Raw genomic sequence first — 15,230 nt, 5'->3', positions numbered from 1 at the left:
GGTCTGCCATCAGGAGAGAGACAGAGTTCACATCGAGAGTCACGGATCCTTCTCCAGAACAGGACTGGGAAAGAACTCGGCAATTATTTCTCAAAGCAGTGTCGTGGGATCTGTCAAATCTATCTCGGAGGCAGAGCAGACAGTGCGGCACCTTGTCAGCGGCACAGTGAGTCTAGCAGCTCACCGGGACAGGACTGAGTAAGTGCAGCCTTGCATTCTGTGGGAATGGAAGTATAAATGGAAATGGGGGGGGTGGGGGAAGAAAGAGTAATGATAGGTAAAGTCACTATAGTCCCAGATGACTGTAGGCTGCTCTCCCCTTTGAGAGGGAGAGTTGACTGGTGGTCATTTAACCTGAGGATCACCGCAGCTCAGGTGAGAGGCAAGGTTGAGGAAGTCGGGTGGGGGGGGGGGGGGGGAGGCCTTCATGAAGAACCTCAGGCTGTATGGGAGTCGAACCTGAGCTGTTGGTGCATCACTAACCAGCCAAGTAATGATAATGAAACATAGAAACGAGAAGCAGGAGTAGGCCATCTGGCCCTTCGAGCCTGCTCCGCCATTCATTTTCATCATGGCTGATCATCAAATTCAATCTCCTGATCCCCTCATCCCCTCCTTCCTCTCACAGCCCTTGATCCCTTTAATCCCAAGAGCTATATCTAATTTCTTCTTGAAATCAGACTATTTTTTGGCCTCGATTACATTCTGTGGTCATGAATTCCTCACATTCACCACTCTCTGGGTGAAGAAATTTCTCCTCTAAAAGGTTTACCCCTTATCCTCAAACGATTACCCCCTAGTTCTGGACTTCCCCCACCACTGGGAACATTCTTTCTGAATCTGCCCTGTCTAATCCTGTTAGAATTTTCCAAGTTTCTATCAGATCCCCTCTCACTCTTCTAAACTCCAGTGAATATAATCCTAACCGACTTAGTCTCTCCTCATATGACAAGCCAGGAATCAGCCTGGTAAACCTTTGTTTACTGTGCACCAGGTCCAAGGAGCTGAATTCTAAGCAGAACAGACAATATTTGCTGCCGTTGATTACCTTGCTGCAAGAATCGCTTCACCCGCCTCGGTTTGCCGGCCCTTCCCAGGAACAGGGTTTCCACGTGTTCTTCCCAGGCGCTGTGGCTCCCCACGTCCTTCACTCCGCACCGTGGTTCCGCCATCTGCCGGATGGTGGGCTCATCCAGGGTGCCACTGACCGGGAGGTGAGAAATCCACTGGAACTCCCTACGGAAAGCCAACACAGACAGAAGCAATCAACGCACAGGGAGGCCGATCGGCTCAAAGGCAGCAGCTTCGCAGGCATGGCTAATCAACTCCCGCACAGGGACGACGGGTGACAGAAACGTCCAAAGATGTGCGGGTTAGTTAGATTGGCCGTGCTTAAATTGACCGGAGCGTCAGGGGGGTTAGCCAGGTATATATAAGGGATTATGGGAATTGGGCCTTATGGAATTGTAGTTGGTACAGACTCGATGGGCCAAATGGCCTCCCTCTGCACTATAGGGATTGTATGATTCTCTGAAATACTCACCCTAATCTTCACATTTCACTCTCCATACATTTGGCTGGTGGAGATTTTACAGGGTCACCGAGGAACATGCTGGGGGGAGGGGGGTGCTTAAAATCAGGTGGGATATTGGCGGGGGACATGCCTGTCACTTTCCCACCCCTGCTGGCATTTTACCATCGCCAGGGAAGGTGGCAATAGACCTCCTACCCCATTGCCCTTTACCAAACCTGATCAACTAAGGCACTCGAGTGTCAACCGGGGTGGGGGGGCAAAGAAATGGACTCTTTACCACTGCCCCTGGTACTTTACCAGCAGCCGATGAACAACACCACATACCTGACTGCCTCACTCCAGGCCCAAAGGGTATGGGGGGGCAGTTGGCTCTCTTAATCGGGCACTTTTTGGGCCATGGAGGCCAACACCCGACGGTGGCAAAGACAACCCCTACTGAAAAGAACCCCCCTCATGAACAACCAACTCACCCTCGCTGGAGTCAACCCACACCGAGCCCAGAGAACCTCACCCCACTTAGCCCCAAGCCTGGACCTCCTCCATCATGGCTGGTCCTGCCTGCTTGCAGTCCCAGCAGCTGCCACATCTCCTGGTGGCGCTGCTGGGCCTGAAGAGAAGCCAGGTGTCCAACTGACTGGCAGGTCTCGAAGGTGGGACATCGTCCCTTAGAAGGGGCAGAAGCCCTGACTGCTTGCTGCACCTAAATGTCCGTGTCCTGACAGAGGCAGGACTGACCCCCGATTATTTGACTACCCTGAAAAATCCCAGCCGATAACTCCAGAAACACTAATATTATCTTGTGAGGGAAAGGAGCCATTTTCTCCAGATTATAATGCATGAGGATGGGTTACTAACACACTGAAGTCAACATGCCTTCGTGATAACTTAGCAGTGGTTTCAGTCCATCCCATCCACAATATTCCTTGCTCTACATCCTGCCTCGTAAACAAAACCTGAGGCAGCTCAATGGCAGGACGGACTGTAAGATTGGGAATGGAGAGTACGGCACTGCTGTTTCACAGCTCCAGGGATCCTGGGTTCGATTCCCGGCTCAGGTCACTGTCTGTGTGGAATTTGCACATTCTCCTTGTGTCTGAGTGGGTTTCCTCCCACAGTCCAAAGATGTGCGGGTTACGTTGATTGGCCATGCTAAGAAATTGCCCCTTAGTGTCATGCGATGCTTAGGTTAGAGGGATTAGTGGGTAAAATATGTAGGGATATGGGGGTAGGGCCTCGGTGGGATTGTGGTCGGTGCAGACTCGATGGGCCGAAGGGCCTCTTTCTGTACTGTAGGATTCTATGATTCTATGGTTGGAGCTGTGGCTCAGCGGTAACATTCACACACTCACGCCAGGTTGTGAGTTCAAGTCCCTGGCCAGGGATATTAGGCTGACAGTTTGATGCAAGTCTTTCACTTGGGACTAAAATGGGGAGAAAACAATACTGTTTCAAGTTTATTTATCAGTGTCAAAGTCGACTTACATTAACACTGCAATGAAATTACTGTGAAAATCCCCTAGCTGCCACACTCTGGCACCTGTTCGGAGAATTTAGCACGGCCAATGCACCTAACCAGCGCGTCTAACCTACATTTACCAAATAATGGGTGGAATCTTGTTGAGGTGTCGAGACCCACATGCTACCTCTTTTCAGAAAGGTCTGTTGAACCACAAGCCAATGTGGGATACTTGCCAGGGTTGGGCACGTAAATGTCAAATAAAACTTGTACAGAGAAGTCTAAAGTGGTATACTTTAGAAGAGATAATATACACAAAGCAATATAGCAGAGACGCCTCGGGATTCAATCAGACAAATCTTTAAAAGAACAAGTTGATAAGAAGAAACATGAGATCCAAGGTTTTACAAGTAGTATCAGTGTACCAAAGCAGGGATAGTGCGGGAACCAGATTGCTGATTGTTCAGACTGCAGTTGGAATATTGGGTGAGATTTTCCGATCTCTTGCGGCAGAGGTAGTTCATTGCTGGCTGGCGGTGAGATTTTCCAGTCCTGCCAATGTCAACAGTATTTTGTGTGGCTCTCCCATCCTGCCAGCAGGGAGAGCCAGAAGATTTAACCCATCGTGTCCAAACGGTTCAGTCTAGAGAGGGACACCAAGGTCTTTGGAAAGAATGCAGAATAGATCTGTAGGGATGGCCCAGTGAGCTTATTGCTAGACTATTAATCCAGAAACGCAGCTAATTTTCTGGGGACCCAGGTTCAATTCTCGCCATGGTGTAATTTGAATTCAATTTTAAAAATCTGAAATTTTAAAAAGATGACCACGAAATTTTGATTGTCGGAAAAACCTTTCTGGTTCACTAATGTCCTTCAGGGAAGGAAATCTGCCATCCTTACCTGGTCTGGCCTACATGTGAATCCAGAGCCACATGTTGACTCTCAACTGCCCTCTGAAATGGCCCCGGCAAGCCACTCAGTTCAAGGGAAATTGGGGATGGACAATAAACGCTGCCTCAGGCAATAAGGCCCGTGTTTTGGCCTTGGAGGGAGTGCAGAGGAGGTTCACGAGGCTGATACCGGAGATGAGGGTGCTGGACTATGAAGAGAGACTAAATAGACTGGGTCTGTACTCGTTGGAGTTTAGAAGGATGAGGGTGGATCTTACAGAGACGTATAAGATAATGAAAGGGATGGATAGGGTAGAGATAGAGAGATTCTTTCTGCTTAGAAAGGACAGCAGGACTAGAGGACACAGCCTCAAGATAAGTGGGGGGCAGTTTAGATCGGAATTGAGGAGGAACTTCTTCACTCAAAGGGTAGTGAATCTCTGGAATTCTCTGCCCGTTGAAGTGGTGGAGGCTACCTCGCTAAATATATTTAAGTCACGGGTAGATAGGTTTCTGATAGACAAGGGAATTAAGGGTTATGGGGAGAAAGCGGGAATGTGGAACTGATCCACTTCAGATCAGCCATGATCTTATTGAATGGCGGGGCAGGCTCGAAGGGCTAGATGGCCTACTCCTGCTCCTATTTCTCATGTTCTTATGTGTTCCAAGAATGAATAATAAAAGAAGATTCATGCAGTTGATCCCAGGGTCAAGAGGTTTTGGTTGAGGGCAGACTGGAGAAATTGGAACTCTTTTTCCATTGAAAGAAACTCTTCCTCAGAGCAGAGACCAGATTTCCTAATATAGACAATTCCAAACGGAACATCCACTTCATTCTCTCATCTGTTAGGATTGGATACATGAGTTGAACTTCCAAAAATTGGCAGTGGGGTTGGTTTTATTGCCTATTCTTCAATGTAGCCAATTAAATGGAAATGTGTGGTGTCTGCTTCCATCAACACTCAAGAAGGGCGACACCATCCGGGACAATCCATCCAATGCCTTCAATATTCACCCCCTCCGTTGCCCGACAGAATAGCAGTGTGTGTGTGCGTGCTATCTACAAGACATGACTTGCTGAGGCGCCTTAGGCAGCACATTTTCCACCTGGAGAGATGCCTCGGAAAACTGCCACATGCAAATTCCCCTCCCAGCCACACTGCTTTGGAAATATATCGCCATTCCTTCACCGTTGCTGGCATTCAGACAGGCGACAAAGGCTTGGCGAGGGAGGTAGATTTGTAAAAAGTGTAGCAGAGGAAGATAGAGGCACGTGCGCACGGGAATTGCAAAAGCTCCCCCAAGAAGGCTGTTGAAATCACAGTCACCAACTGGGAAGCAAAGGGAATCTGGGAAGAGAGTCCTGACAGGATTATAGGGCTGGAGGAGGCTGCAGGGATAGGGAGAGCCAAGTCCACAGAAGGACATGGATGAGAATGTGTGGCAATGGTTAGGTCAGCAAGTAAAAAGGTGCTGGCGAATGGGATTTGAGAGGAGTTGATAGACAGTCAGTAGAGCTTTGCAAGAGCTTGTGTTTGAGGAGAGTAGGAGGTTGGAGTCGCGCATCAGGAGAATTACCAAGTCTGGGGATGACAAAAGCTAAGATTTCGGGAGGAGATGGGCCGAGACAGGGTCAGAGACCAGCAACATTGCAGAGGTGGAAGTCAGCCATCTGGGTGATGCAGAGGGTAATGGGGCTCAGTTCAGCCCAGGGTAAAACAGGAAGGCAAGTTTGCAAACAGTCCAATTCAGCCTGGGACTCAGGCCAGCGAGGGTGATGAACATAAACAGGATGTGGAAGGTGCAATAAATTATGGATTATCCTCAGCCAACGCATAATTGCTCATAACTAGACTTCTACTCATAAAAAGGGGTATGAGTTATTGCTGTCTGAAGTCAGTCTATATCACTACAGCATCTCAGTCACTGATTGCACTCGTGAAACTGGTTCAGGAAGGAAGCTGGATGTTGACCAAAAGGGGTCAAAGGTTGAGAATCAACCCCACCCAATTCGGGATGAGACAGAAAGGTTAGCTGCTCAAACAAAGTCTGAACAAACACATACCTCATCCGAGGATATAACTCACTGCCATTGAAAGACGCCAGTAGTCCAAGTATATCATCTTCTCGGCAACCTGGACCGAGTGACAAGAATCCCACTAATCTAGGAGTCAACGTCTGCTTATCTCACTGTCGGTATAAAAATCCACACACCCAAACTCAGATTGGGGTGGGTAATAAATGTTGCCCCCCGCTCAGTGAGAAGAATATTTTACAAAGTCTTTGATAAAAAAGCAATGTATTAGTTACTTCCTAAAAATAAGCTTTCGGGCAGTTAGGGATGGGCAACAGAAATGCTATTGCTTAGCCAGTGACACCCACATCCTGTGAAAAGAATATTAAAAATCAATGTCTTCTGACAAAAAGGTAACGTAGGTTTTGCCTAAGTGCAAGTTAACTAAGTCCCATGAGCAGAAAGATTGGCAATAATTTTGACTTTTGGTAATACTATAAAATGGGCAATATTGGATTGTTATTTATTTATCCCCCTACAAATGTTTTGCTTTCTTTGAAGGAGAGATGTATAATGGACGGATGATTTTTTTCCCCTGGGGTTGGGACTTATAGAGGTTTACAGCAGGGAAACAGGCCCTTCGGCCCAACTTGTCTATGCCGCCCTCCTTTTAAAAATCTCTAAATTAATCTCAATTGCCCGCATTTAGTCAATATCCCTCTATACCCATCACACCCATGTAACTATCTAAATGCTTTTTAAAAGATAAAATTGTACCCGCCTCTACTATTACCTTGTTCCAGACACTCGCTACCCTCTGTGTGAAAAAAATTGCCCCCTGGACACTTTTGTAGCTCTCCCCTCTCACCTTAAACCTATGCCCTCTAGTTTTAGACTCACCTACTTTTGGGAAAATATATTGACTATCTACCTTGTCTATGCCCCTCATTATTTTATAGACTTCTATAAGGTCACCCCTCAGCCTCCTACACTCCAGAGAAAAAAAGTCCCAGTCTATTCAGCCTCTCCTTATAACTCAATCCATCAAGTCCCAGTAGCATCCTAGCAAATCTTTGCTGCACTCTTTCTAGTTTAAAAATATCTTTTCTATGATAGGGTGACCAAAATTGCACACAATATTCCAAGTGTGACCTTACTGATGTCTTGTACAACTTTAACAAGACATTCCAACTCCTGTATTCAGTGTTCTGACTGATGAAAACAAGCATGCTGAATGCCTTCTTCACCACTCTGTCCAACTGTGACTCTACTTTCAAGTAGCTACAAACATGTACCCCCAGATCTCTTTGTTCTGTAACTCTCCCCAACACCCTACCATTAACTGTGAGAGTCCTGCCCTGGATCAGGCTACCAAAATGCATCAGCTCGCATTTGTCTAAATTAAACTCCATCTGCCATTCGTCAGCCCACTGGCCCAACTGATCAAGATCCCATTGCAATTGGAAATAACTTGCTTTACTGTCCACAGTGCCACCAATCTTGGTGCCATGTGCAAACTTCCTAACCATGCCTCCTATAATCTTATCCAAATTATTAATATAAATGACAAATAACAGTGGACCCAGCTCTGATTCCTGAGGCACACCACTGCTCACAGGCCTCCAGTTTGAAAAACAATTCTCTCCAACCACCCTCTGGCTTCTGTCAAGAAGCCAATTTTGTATCCATTTAGATACCTCACCCTGAATCCCGTGAGATCTAACTTTGTGCAACCACCTACCATCTGGTACCATGTTAAAGGCCTTGCTAAAGTCCATGTAGACAACATCAACTGCGTTGCCCTCATCTTCTTGGGTACACCTTCAAAAACCTCAATTAAATTTGTGAAGCATGATTTTCCACTCACAAAGCCATACTGACTGTCCTAATCAATCCTTGCATCTCTAAATGCCTCTAGACCCTGTCTCCCAAAATACCTTCCAACAATTTACCCACCACAGATGTTAGGCTCACTGGCCTGTAGTTCCCAGGCTTTTCCCTGTCGCCCTTTTTAAACAGAGACACAACATTTACCACTCTCCAATCTTCAGGCACCTCACCTGTGACTGTCGATGATTCAAATATCTTTGCTAGGGGACACACAATTTCCTCCTTAGCCTCCCACAACGTCCTGGGATACACTTCATCAGGTCCCAGGGGTTTATCTACCTTGATGCGCTTTAAGAGTTCCAGTACCACCTCCTCCGTAATATGTACACTCCTCAAGACATCACTATTTATTTCCCCAAGTTCCCTAACATCCATGCTTTTCTCAACAGTAAATACTGATGAAAAATATTCATTTCGGACCTCATCATCTCTTGTGGATCTGCACATAGATGACCTTGTTGATTCTTAAGAAGCCCTACTCTCTCCCTTGTCAGTCTTTTGCCCTTTGTGTACTTGTAGAACTTCTTTGGATTCTCCTTTGCCATATCTGCCAAAAGAATTTTGTGTCCCCTTTTTGCCCTCCTGATTTCTTTCTTAACTCTATTCCTACACCCCCTATACTCTTCAAGAGATTCACTTGATCCCAGCTGTCTATACAGGTCATGTGCCTCTTTCTTCTTTTTGACCAGGGCCTCAATATCCCGAATCATCCAGGGTTCCCGACTTCTACCAGCCTTGCCCTTCAGTCTAAGAGGAATATGTTTACCCTGAACCCTGGTTAACACACTTTCCAAAGCCCGCTACTTAGCAGACATCCCTTTTCCTTCCCACAGACTCCCCCAATTAACTTTTCAAAGTTCCTGCCTGGCACCATCAAAACTGGCCTTGCCCCAATTTAGAATATTGGTTAAGTATTTGATGCTCTCTCTGGAATGGGAGCTGCCATTCAGCTGAGCGCTGAGATCCATCATGAGGCCTTGTGTGTCTTTTAACATGGGAACGGTGTTGCACACTGGTGCACGCACGGTCCGAGACAAAGGGTAGATCGGGTTCCAGTGGCAAGGCAACCTCAACAACTCGGGGTCTCACTGATAGCTGCAGTCAGTCATATGAGCGGCACGGTGGCACAGTGGTTAGCACTGCAGCCTCGCAGTGTCAGGGACCCAGGTTTGATTCCTGGCTTGGGTTACTGTCTGAACGTTCTCCCTGCTCTCAGGTTGCTTCAGTTTCCTCCCACAGTCTACAAGTGTACAGGTTAGATGGATTGATCATGCTAAATTGCCTCTTAGTGAACAAAGATGTACAGGTTAGCGGGATTGGCCACGCTAAATTGCCCCTTAGTGTCCAAAGATGTGAAGGTTAGGAGGATTAGCAGTGTAAATGTCTCGGGTTACAGGGATGCGGGGGAGACATGGACCTGGATAAGATTCTCTGTCAGAGAGTCAGTGCAGATTCGATGGGCTGAATGGCCATTGAGGACTTGTTTGGATTGCACTCTGTCTGGTTCCTCCCTTCCGATGAGGATTTATTTTGGATTGAGCCTTGTCTGCTTCCTCCCCTCCGACCTCACTGTCCTGGGTGATCCCGCCAGGAGTCTCCTGACCGTATCGTTCTCGGGACTGATGGAACACTCGAGCGTCTCCACCGCTGCAAGCTGCCAATCCGTAGAATGGTGACTTCCATCATTTTGATTGAAGAAAGAACTTGCATTTAGATAGCACCTTTCCTAACCCAGGGTGTTCGAAAGCACCTCACTGCTGCAAACGTGGCAGCCAATTTGGCCAACAAACACTGATGCAACAAGGCCTGGTGTAAGACCCACTGAGCAAAATTAAAATCTAAATTATAAATCTAGCGGGGTTTGTGAAGGAGAGTTCAATGTTAATACGTTGGTCCTAAAATTCTGTTGGGATTCCCCTGGGATAGTGTCCTAGTGAGATCAACAAATTCCCAAGAGGGACAACGGAAGTGGCCATTTTGAACCAGGTATCATGGGAAGATCAGGTTCCTTCAGTGTCGGGGAGGGTCACTGAGGCTCACCAGATAACATCACACTGCAGCAGAACGATACTGCTTAGCAGCAGAAAATACTTCTCACTGAAGGTTTGTACGGGGTTGTGGTTTGCGTTGATGATAGAAGTGGAGACTTCTCATTGCCAGTTGAACAAAATCATAGAATCCCAGAGTGCAGCAGGAGGTCATTCGGCCCATCGAGTCTGCACCGACCACAATCCCACCAAGGCCCCATCCCTGTAAGCCCACATATTTACCCTGCTAATCCCCCTGACACGAAGGGGGAATTTAGCATGGCCAATCCACCTAACTCGTACATCTTTGGACCATGGGAGGAAACCCGAGCAAACCCACACAGATACAGGGGAATGTACGCAGTCCGCACAGTGACCCACGCCGGGAATTGAGCCTGGGTCCCTGGTGCTGTGAGGCAGTAATGCTAATCACTGTGCCAATGTGCTGACCATATATTTGTCTACATATGTGTACATATATACACACACACAGATTCACAGATACACCCACACACACACACACACACACACAGTGGCTTACTCCTGCGCCCAATTTGTAAGTATATATGTTGTATGTGCCTGAATACACACACAGACCGGTACAGACATACAAACAGATGCACAGTGACATACACACACACATATACACGTAGATACCATAGTTGGGCCTGTACAAAATGCTCCATTTGCCAAACCCGAATATTTGGAAAAGGCTGGTATTTCTGGGGATTTTACATAAGAACATAAGAAATAGGAGCAGGAGTAGGCCATCTGGCCCTTCGAGCCTGCCCCGCCATTCAATAAGATCATGGCTGATCTGTCGTGGCTCAGTTCCACTTTCCCGCCCTCTCCCCATAACCCTTAATCCCCTCGCTTATCAAAAACCCATCAACCCGCTTCTTAAAAATATTTAGCGAGGCAGCCTCCACCACTTCAACGGGCAGAGAATTCCAGAGATTCACCACCCTTTGAGTGAAGAAGTTCCTCCTCAACTCCGTTCTAAACCGCCCCCCCCTTTATCTTGAGGCTGTGCCCCCTGGTCCTACTGTCTTTTTTGAGCGGGAAGAGTCTCTCCACCTCTATCCTATCCATCCCATTCATCATCTTATACGTCTCAATGAGATCTCCCCTCATTCTTCTAAACTCTAACGAGTACAAGCCTAGTTTATTCAGCCTCTCCTCATAGCTCAACCCCCTCAACTCCGGTATCAGCCTAGTAAACCTCCTCTGCACTCCCTCCAAGGCCAAAATATCCTTGCGCAGGTGCGGCGCCCAAAACTGCACACAGTACTCCAGCTGCGGCCTCACCAATGCCCTATACAGCTGCAGCAAGACCTCCCTACTTTTATATTCAATCCCCCTCGCTATGAAGGCCAGCATCCCATTCGCCTTCCTGACCACCTGCTGCACCTGTAGGCTGGGTTTTTGCGACTCATGCACAAGGACCCCGAGGTCCCTCTGCACCGTCTGGTTCTGTGCCAACCTGACATTGACCATTTGGTATATCCACATCATTGACCATTTGGAACAGGCCTGTCCAACCCATAGCCAGTGGGGACTCTGTGGTTGCCCCCAAAGTGTCAGTCGGGGGCATGAGGGTTTCTACAGGGACCGTTCTTTCAATCACACCCTGTTTTCTCCTGCGTTTGCTGCTGATTGAAGCAATCAAATGGGCTCGAAAGAAACTATGATTGGAGGAGCGGTGAACAACGGGAGCCGCGTATCTGTGGAGATGGCGAGAGACACACCCTGGAGAGTTCAGGGCTTTCTCTCAACACTATTTCCCAACTCCCAGCTCTGGCTGCTTTCCGCTGGCTCACCCACGTTCCTCCTGCTCCACACCCTCCCCTCAGTGGGTTCCCACATTTGGGTGTAGGTAGGCCTTAGGCCTCACTGCAAGTCCCCCTTTCATTCTCGAAGCAACCCCCACACTCCCTTCTCCACCCCAGTCCCTCTGCCAAACCGCTCCAGCTGAGTTAGTGAGTGAGGGTGTGGAAGCAAGTGTGAGGATGGGTGAGAATGAAGGTGGGTGAGAGGGCAGGAATGAAGGTGTGTGTGTGTGTGTGTGTGTGTGTGTGTTTGTGTGTATGTGTGTGTGTGGGGAGGCGGAGGGGTTGAGTCGGGTGGCACGGTGGTTAGCACTGCTGCCTCACAGCTCCAGAAACCTGGGTGCAATTCCCGACTTTGGGTCACTGTCTGTGTGGAGTTTGCACATTCTCCCCGTGTCTGTGTGGGTTTCCTCCAGTTTCCCCTCTCAGCCCAAAGTTGTGCGGGTTACGTGCATCGGCCACACTAAGTTGTTCCTTCGTATTCCGGGATGTGCAGGTTAGAGGGATTAGCAGGATAAATATGTGTGGTTACAGGGATAGGGCCTGGGTGGGACTGTTGTTGGTGCAGACTCAATGGGCTGAATGGCCTCCTTCTGCACTGTAGGGATTCTATGATATCTGTCTGCGAGGAATGAGTGTGTGCTTAAACTGGACCAGATGCTGGGCAACACGACAGCTCAGTGACTATCACTGTTTGCTGTGCAGACACATGGATTTGGGCCAGTGTCTGTGGGAGTTTGCGCATTCTCCCCGTGCTTGCGTGGGTTTTCTCCGGGTGCTCCGGTTTCCTCCCACACCCCAAAGATGTGCTATTAGGCTGATTGGAAGTAAGAAATTGTCCCTAAATTAGTTTCCCTCAATGTGGATTGCCATAAACAATAGATAGGGGTCATGGGTGGAGGGGGGACTGGTAATGTTAAAATGGCGGCGCGGGCTCGTTGGGCCGAAGGGCCTGTTCCCCGGGCTGTTTTTGTTCTTTGAGTGTGCTTATCAAGGGTGGGTGCATGTGTGTGTCTGTGTGCATGTGAAGAGTGTGTGGGATATATGTATGCGTGTGAGGATGTGTGTGTGTGCATGTGGGTAAGACAGAGGGTACACACACACACACACACACACACACACACACACACACACACACTCTTTCACACTCTAACTTTTGTCTTTATTTAACACATTTTAAAAATTATCGTTTTATGGTTATGAATTTTTTGGCTCAGAAACTTGTATCTTTTCACGTGTCAGCTTTTCCTTGAAAGAGTCGTGTCTAATGTTGTGCCAAACCATATTTTTCTGAAATTGGTTTTAAATGACAATGGGAGATCAGTCAATCATCTTTACATGTTTAAAAGGGGGTCTTGTGGCTCAGAGGCAGGGATGCTACCCACTGAGTCACCCCACCCCCTTGAAACACGATTAAATTTAACAAACTGACCTGAGAACGGGTGTCGGGATATCTGCTCTCTCAATGTCTAAGGCTGCGCTGTGCAGGTGGAACGATTGTCTCAGCTCCAATCTTCAGGCGTTTCGTTTAAAACCAATTCAACCGCAAAGGAACTCCACTTACTCCTTTACTCCTCCAACGGGTCAACACAAGACAATTGCCCAGGATACGCAGCGGCCGTTCCCCTTCGTCAACAGATGTAATCTATGGTGAGGGGTAGGAGGTTATTCCGCCCAGTGGGTGGTGGGAGTCTGGGATGCGCTGCTTGGGAGGGTGGTAGAGGTTCGGACACCTTACAAGCCTTAAAAAAGGGTGAGCATCTGAAATATCTGAACATTCATGGCTATGGGCCAAGTGCTGGAAAGTGCGATTAGTGTTAATTTTGTCAGCACAGACTCGATGGGCTGAAGGGCCTCTTCTGTAATGTGGTGGATGGATCCTTGCTTAGTAGCCAGCAGACACCAGCAAGGGTTGTACAGTGAATAGTGCAATTTCCTTTAAAACGTAGGGGCTCATTACCAGCATCTCCCCCCCCAACCACAGCAAAAACCTACATCAGACCCTTCTGCACACACTGGTTCCTCCGCACAAGCACAGCAGGTACCAAATGGCTCAGAGCCAGAAGCTGCGGGTTTGAAATCCACCCAGGACATGACAGCAAAGAAGGTGCATTCATAACCTGGCCAAACAGGTTAACCTGCAAATCCTTCCAAATATGATACTCCAGGTGTGAACGCCCTGTACAATTCCAGAGATGTTTTACCGCAATTGTGTTGGGCGTTGGTGAGATCATACCTGCAGTGTTGTGTGCAGTTTTGGTGTCCATATCTGAGGAAGGATATCCTTGCCATAAACAGCAAAGGTTTACTGATTCCCGGGATGGCAGGTCTGTCATGATGAGGAGAGACTAAGTCGGTTAGGATTATATTCGCTGGAGTTTAGAAAATTGAGAGGGGATCTCATAGAAACTTGTAAAATTCCAACAGGATTGGACAGGCTAGATTCAGAAAGAATGTTCCCAATGACGGGGGAGTCCAGAACTAGGGGTCATAGTTTGAGGATAAGGGGGTAAATCTTTTAGAACGGAGGTGAGGAGAAATTTCTTCACCCAGAGGGTGGTGAATGTGGAGAATTCACTCCCACAAAGTAGTTGAGGACAATACACTGTCTGATTTCAAGAAGAAATTAGGTATCGGTCTTGGGGCTAAAGGGATCAAGGGATATGGGAGGAAGGGGGTAAATCAGGATATTGAATTCGATGATCAGCAGGAATGGCGGGGTAGGCTCAAAGGGCCAAATGGCCTACTCCTCTGCTTCTAGTTTCTACACAAATCCTTTCAAAAATGCCAATGGCCGGCAGGAAGAGATTCCTGGTTAGCTACACTTGATGAGGAGTGGTGCACCTCAAGCAAGAAGCCCCAGGTGACATATTAGCGACCGGTTCCGGGAATTACTAGCTACGGAAACAGGCAAAAGTCTGCCTTGGCGCACGAGTAGGTGCGGGAAAGGAATTGGAATCAACTGGCACGGTCCTGGTGTAGAATGAAATCATTGGCCATTGGGCCAGTTTCTGCCAGCACAATGACGTGTTGAATAGCACTCGCCGTTGATATTGTTCAGTAGGATTTGTCCCGGAAACAGCAGCACCCTCAAACGTTAGATGAAATTGCTGCGTTTGCCTATTGATTGTTAATTCAACTTAAAAGTAGAGCTGTTACTTAACGTCGTGAACGCCCAAGAGATTCACATTCTCGCATTGCTCAATGTCTGCGACCAAGAAAGCAAACAATTTAGACTGGCGAGTCTCACTCACTGCTACAGGTACTAAATTGTTGTTGGAGATCATTAAAATTCTAGCATTTTTCTTCCTTTTCCTTTACAATATCTCTTTCTTTCTCTCGGTGTAATGTTCCCATCCCAGTCCTTATTTCTCTTCCTGTGCCTAATTTCAATCTAATTCAGCCGGTCTTCTTCTGAAGTTTGAGAAATAGAAGCAGGAGGTGGCCATACACACCTTCCCCACGGTCAGACGAAACATCCCATCTTTGTCAGTTCTTCATTGCAACAAAATCAGCCAGGGTCTCGGGGTGGAACTTAGTGGTCGCGATGGAGGATAGCTGTAGGCAACCCCCCCACGGTCACTGTCAGA

The 15,230-nt window shown here is 47.7% G+C and overlaps 1 protein-coding gene across 1 annotated transcript in view; it reads right to left on the bottom strand.

Moving 5' to 3' along the window:
• mmp28 (matrix metallopeptidase 28) overlaps window positions 1–15,230 on the bottom strand; it is a 95,297-nt gene that overhangs the window by 49,140 nt on the left and 30,927 nt on the right. Inside the window, exon 3 of the mRNA XM_080210505.1 lies at window positions 1,049–1,236. Within this exon, the coding sequence (XP_080066631.1) occupies window positions 1,049–1,236 (188 nt within the window). The remainder of the gene's footprint in view (window positions 1–1,048; window positions 1,237–15,230) is intronic.

Source organism: Carcharhinus amblyrhynchos, chromosome 23 (genome assembly GCF_965287045.1).
Source record: "Carcharhinus amblyrhynchos chromosome 23, sCarAmb.v2.hapA, whole genome shotgun sequence".
NCBI classification, from domain to species: domain Eukaryota; kingdom Metazoa; phylum Chordata; class Chondrichthyes; order Carcharhiniformes; family Carcharhinidae; genus Carcharhinus; species Carcharhinus amblyrhynchos.
The sequence above is the reverse complement of the archived record's forward strand: the minus strand, read 5'-3'. Positions and strand labels throughout refer to the sequence as shown.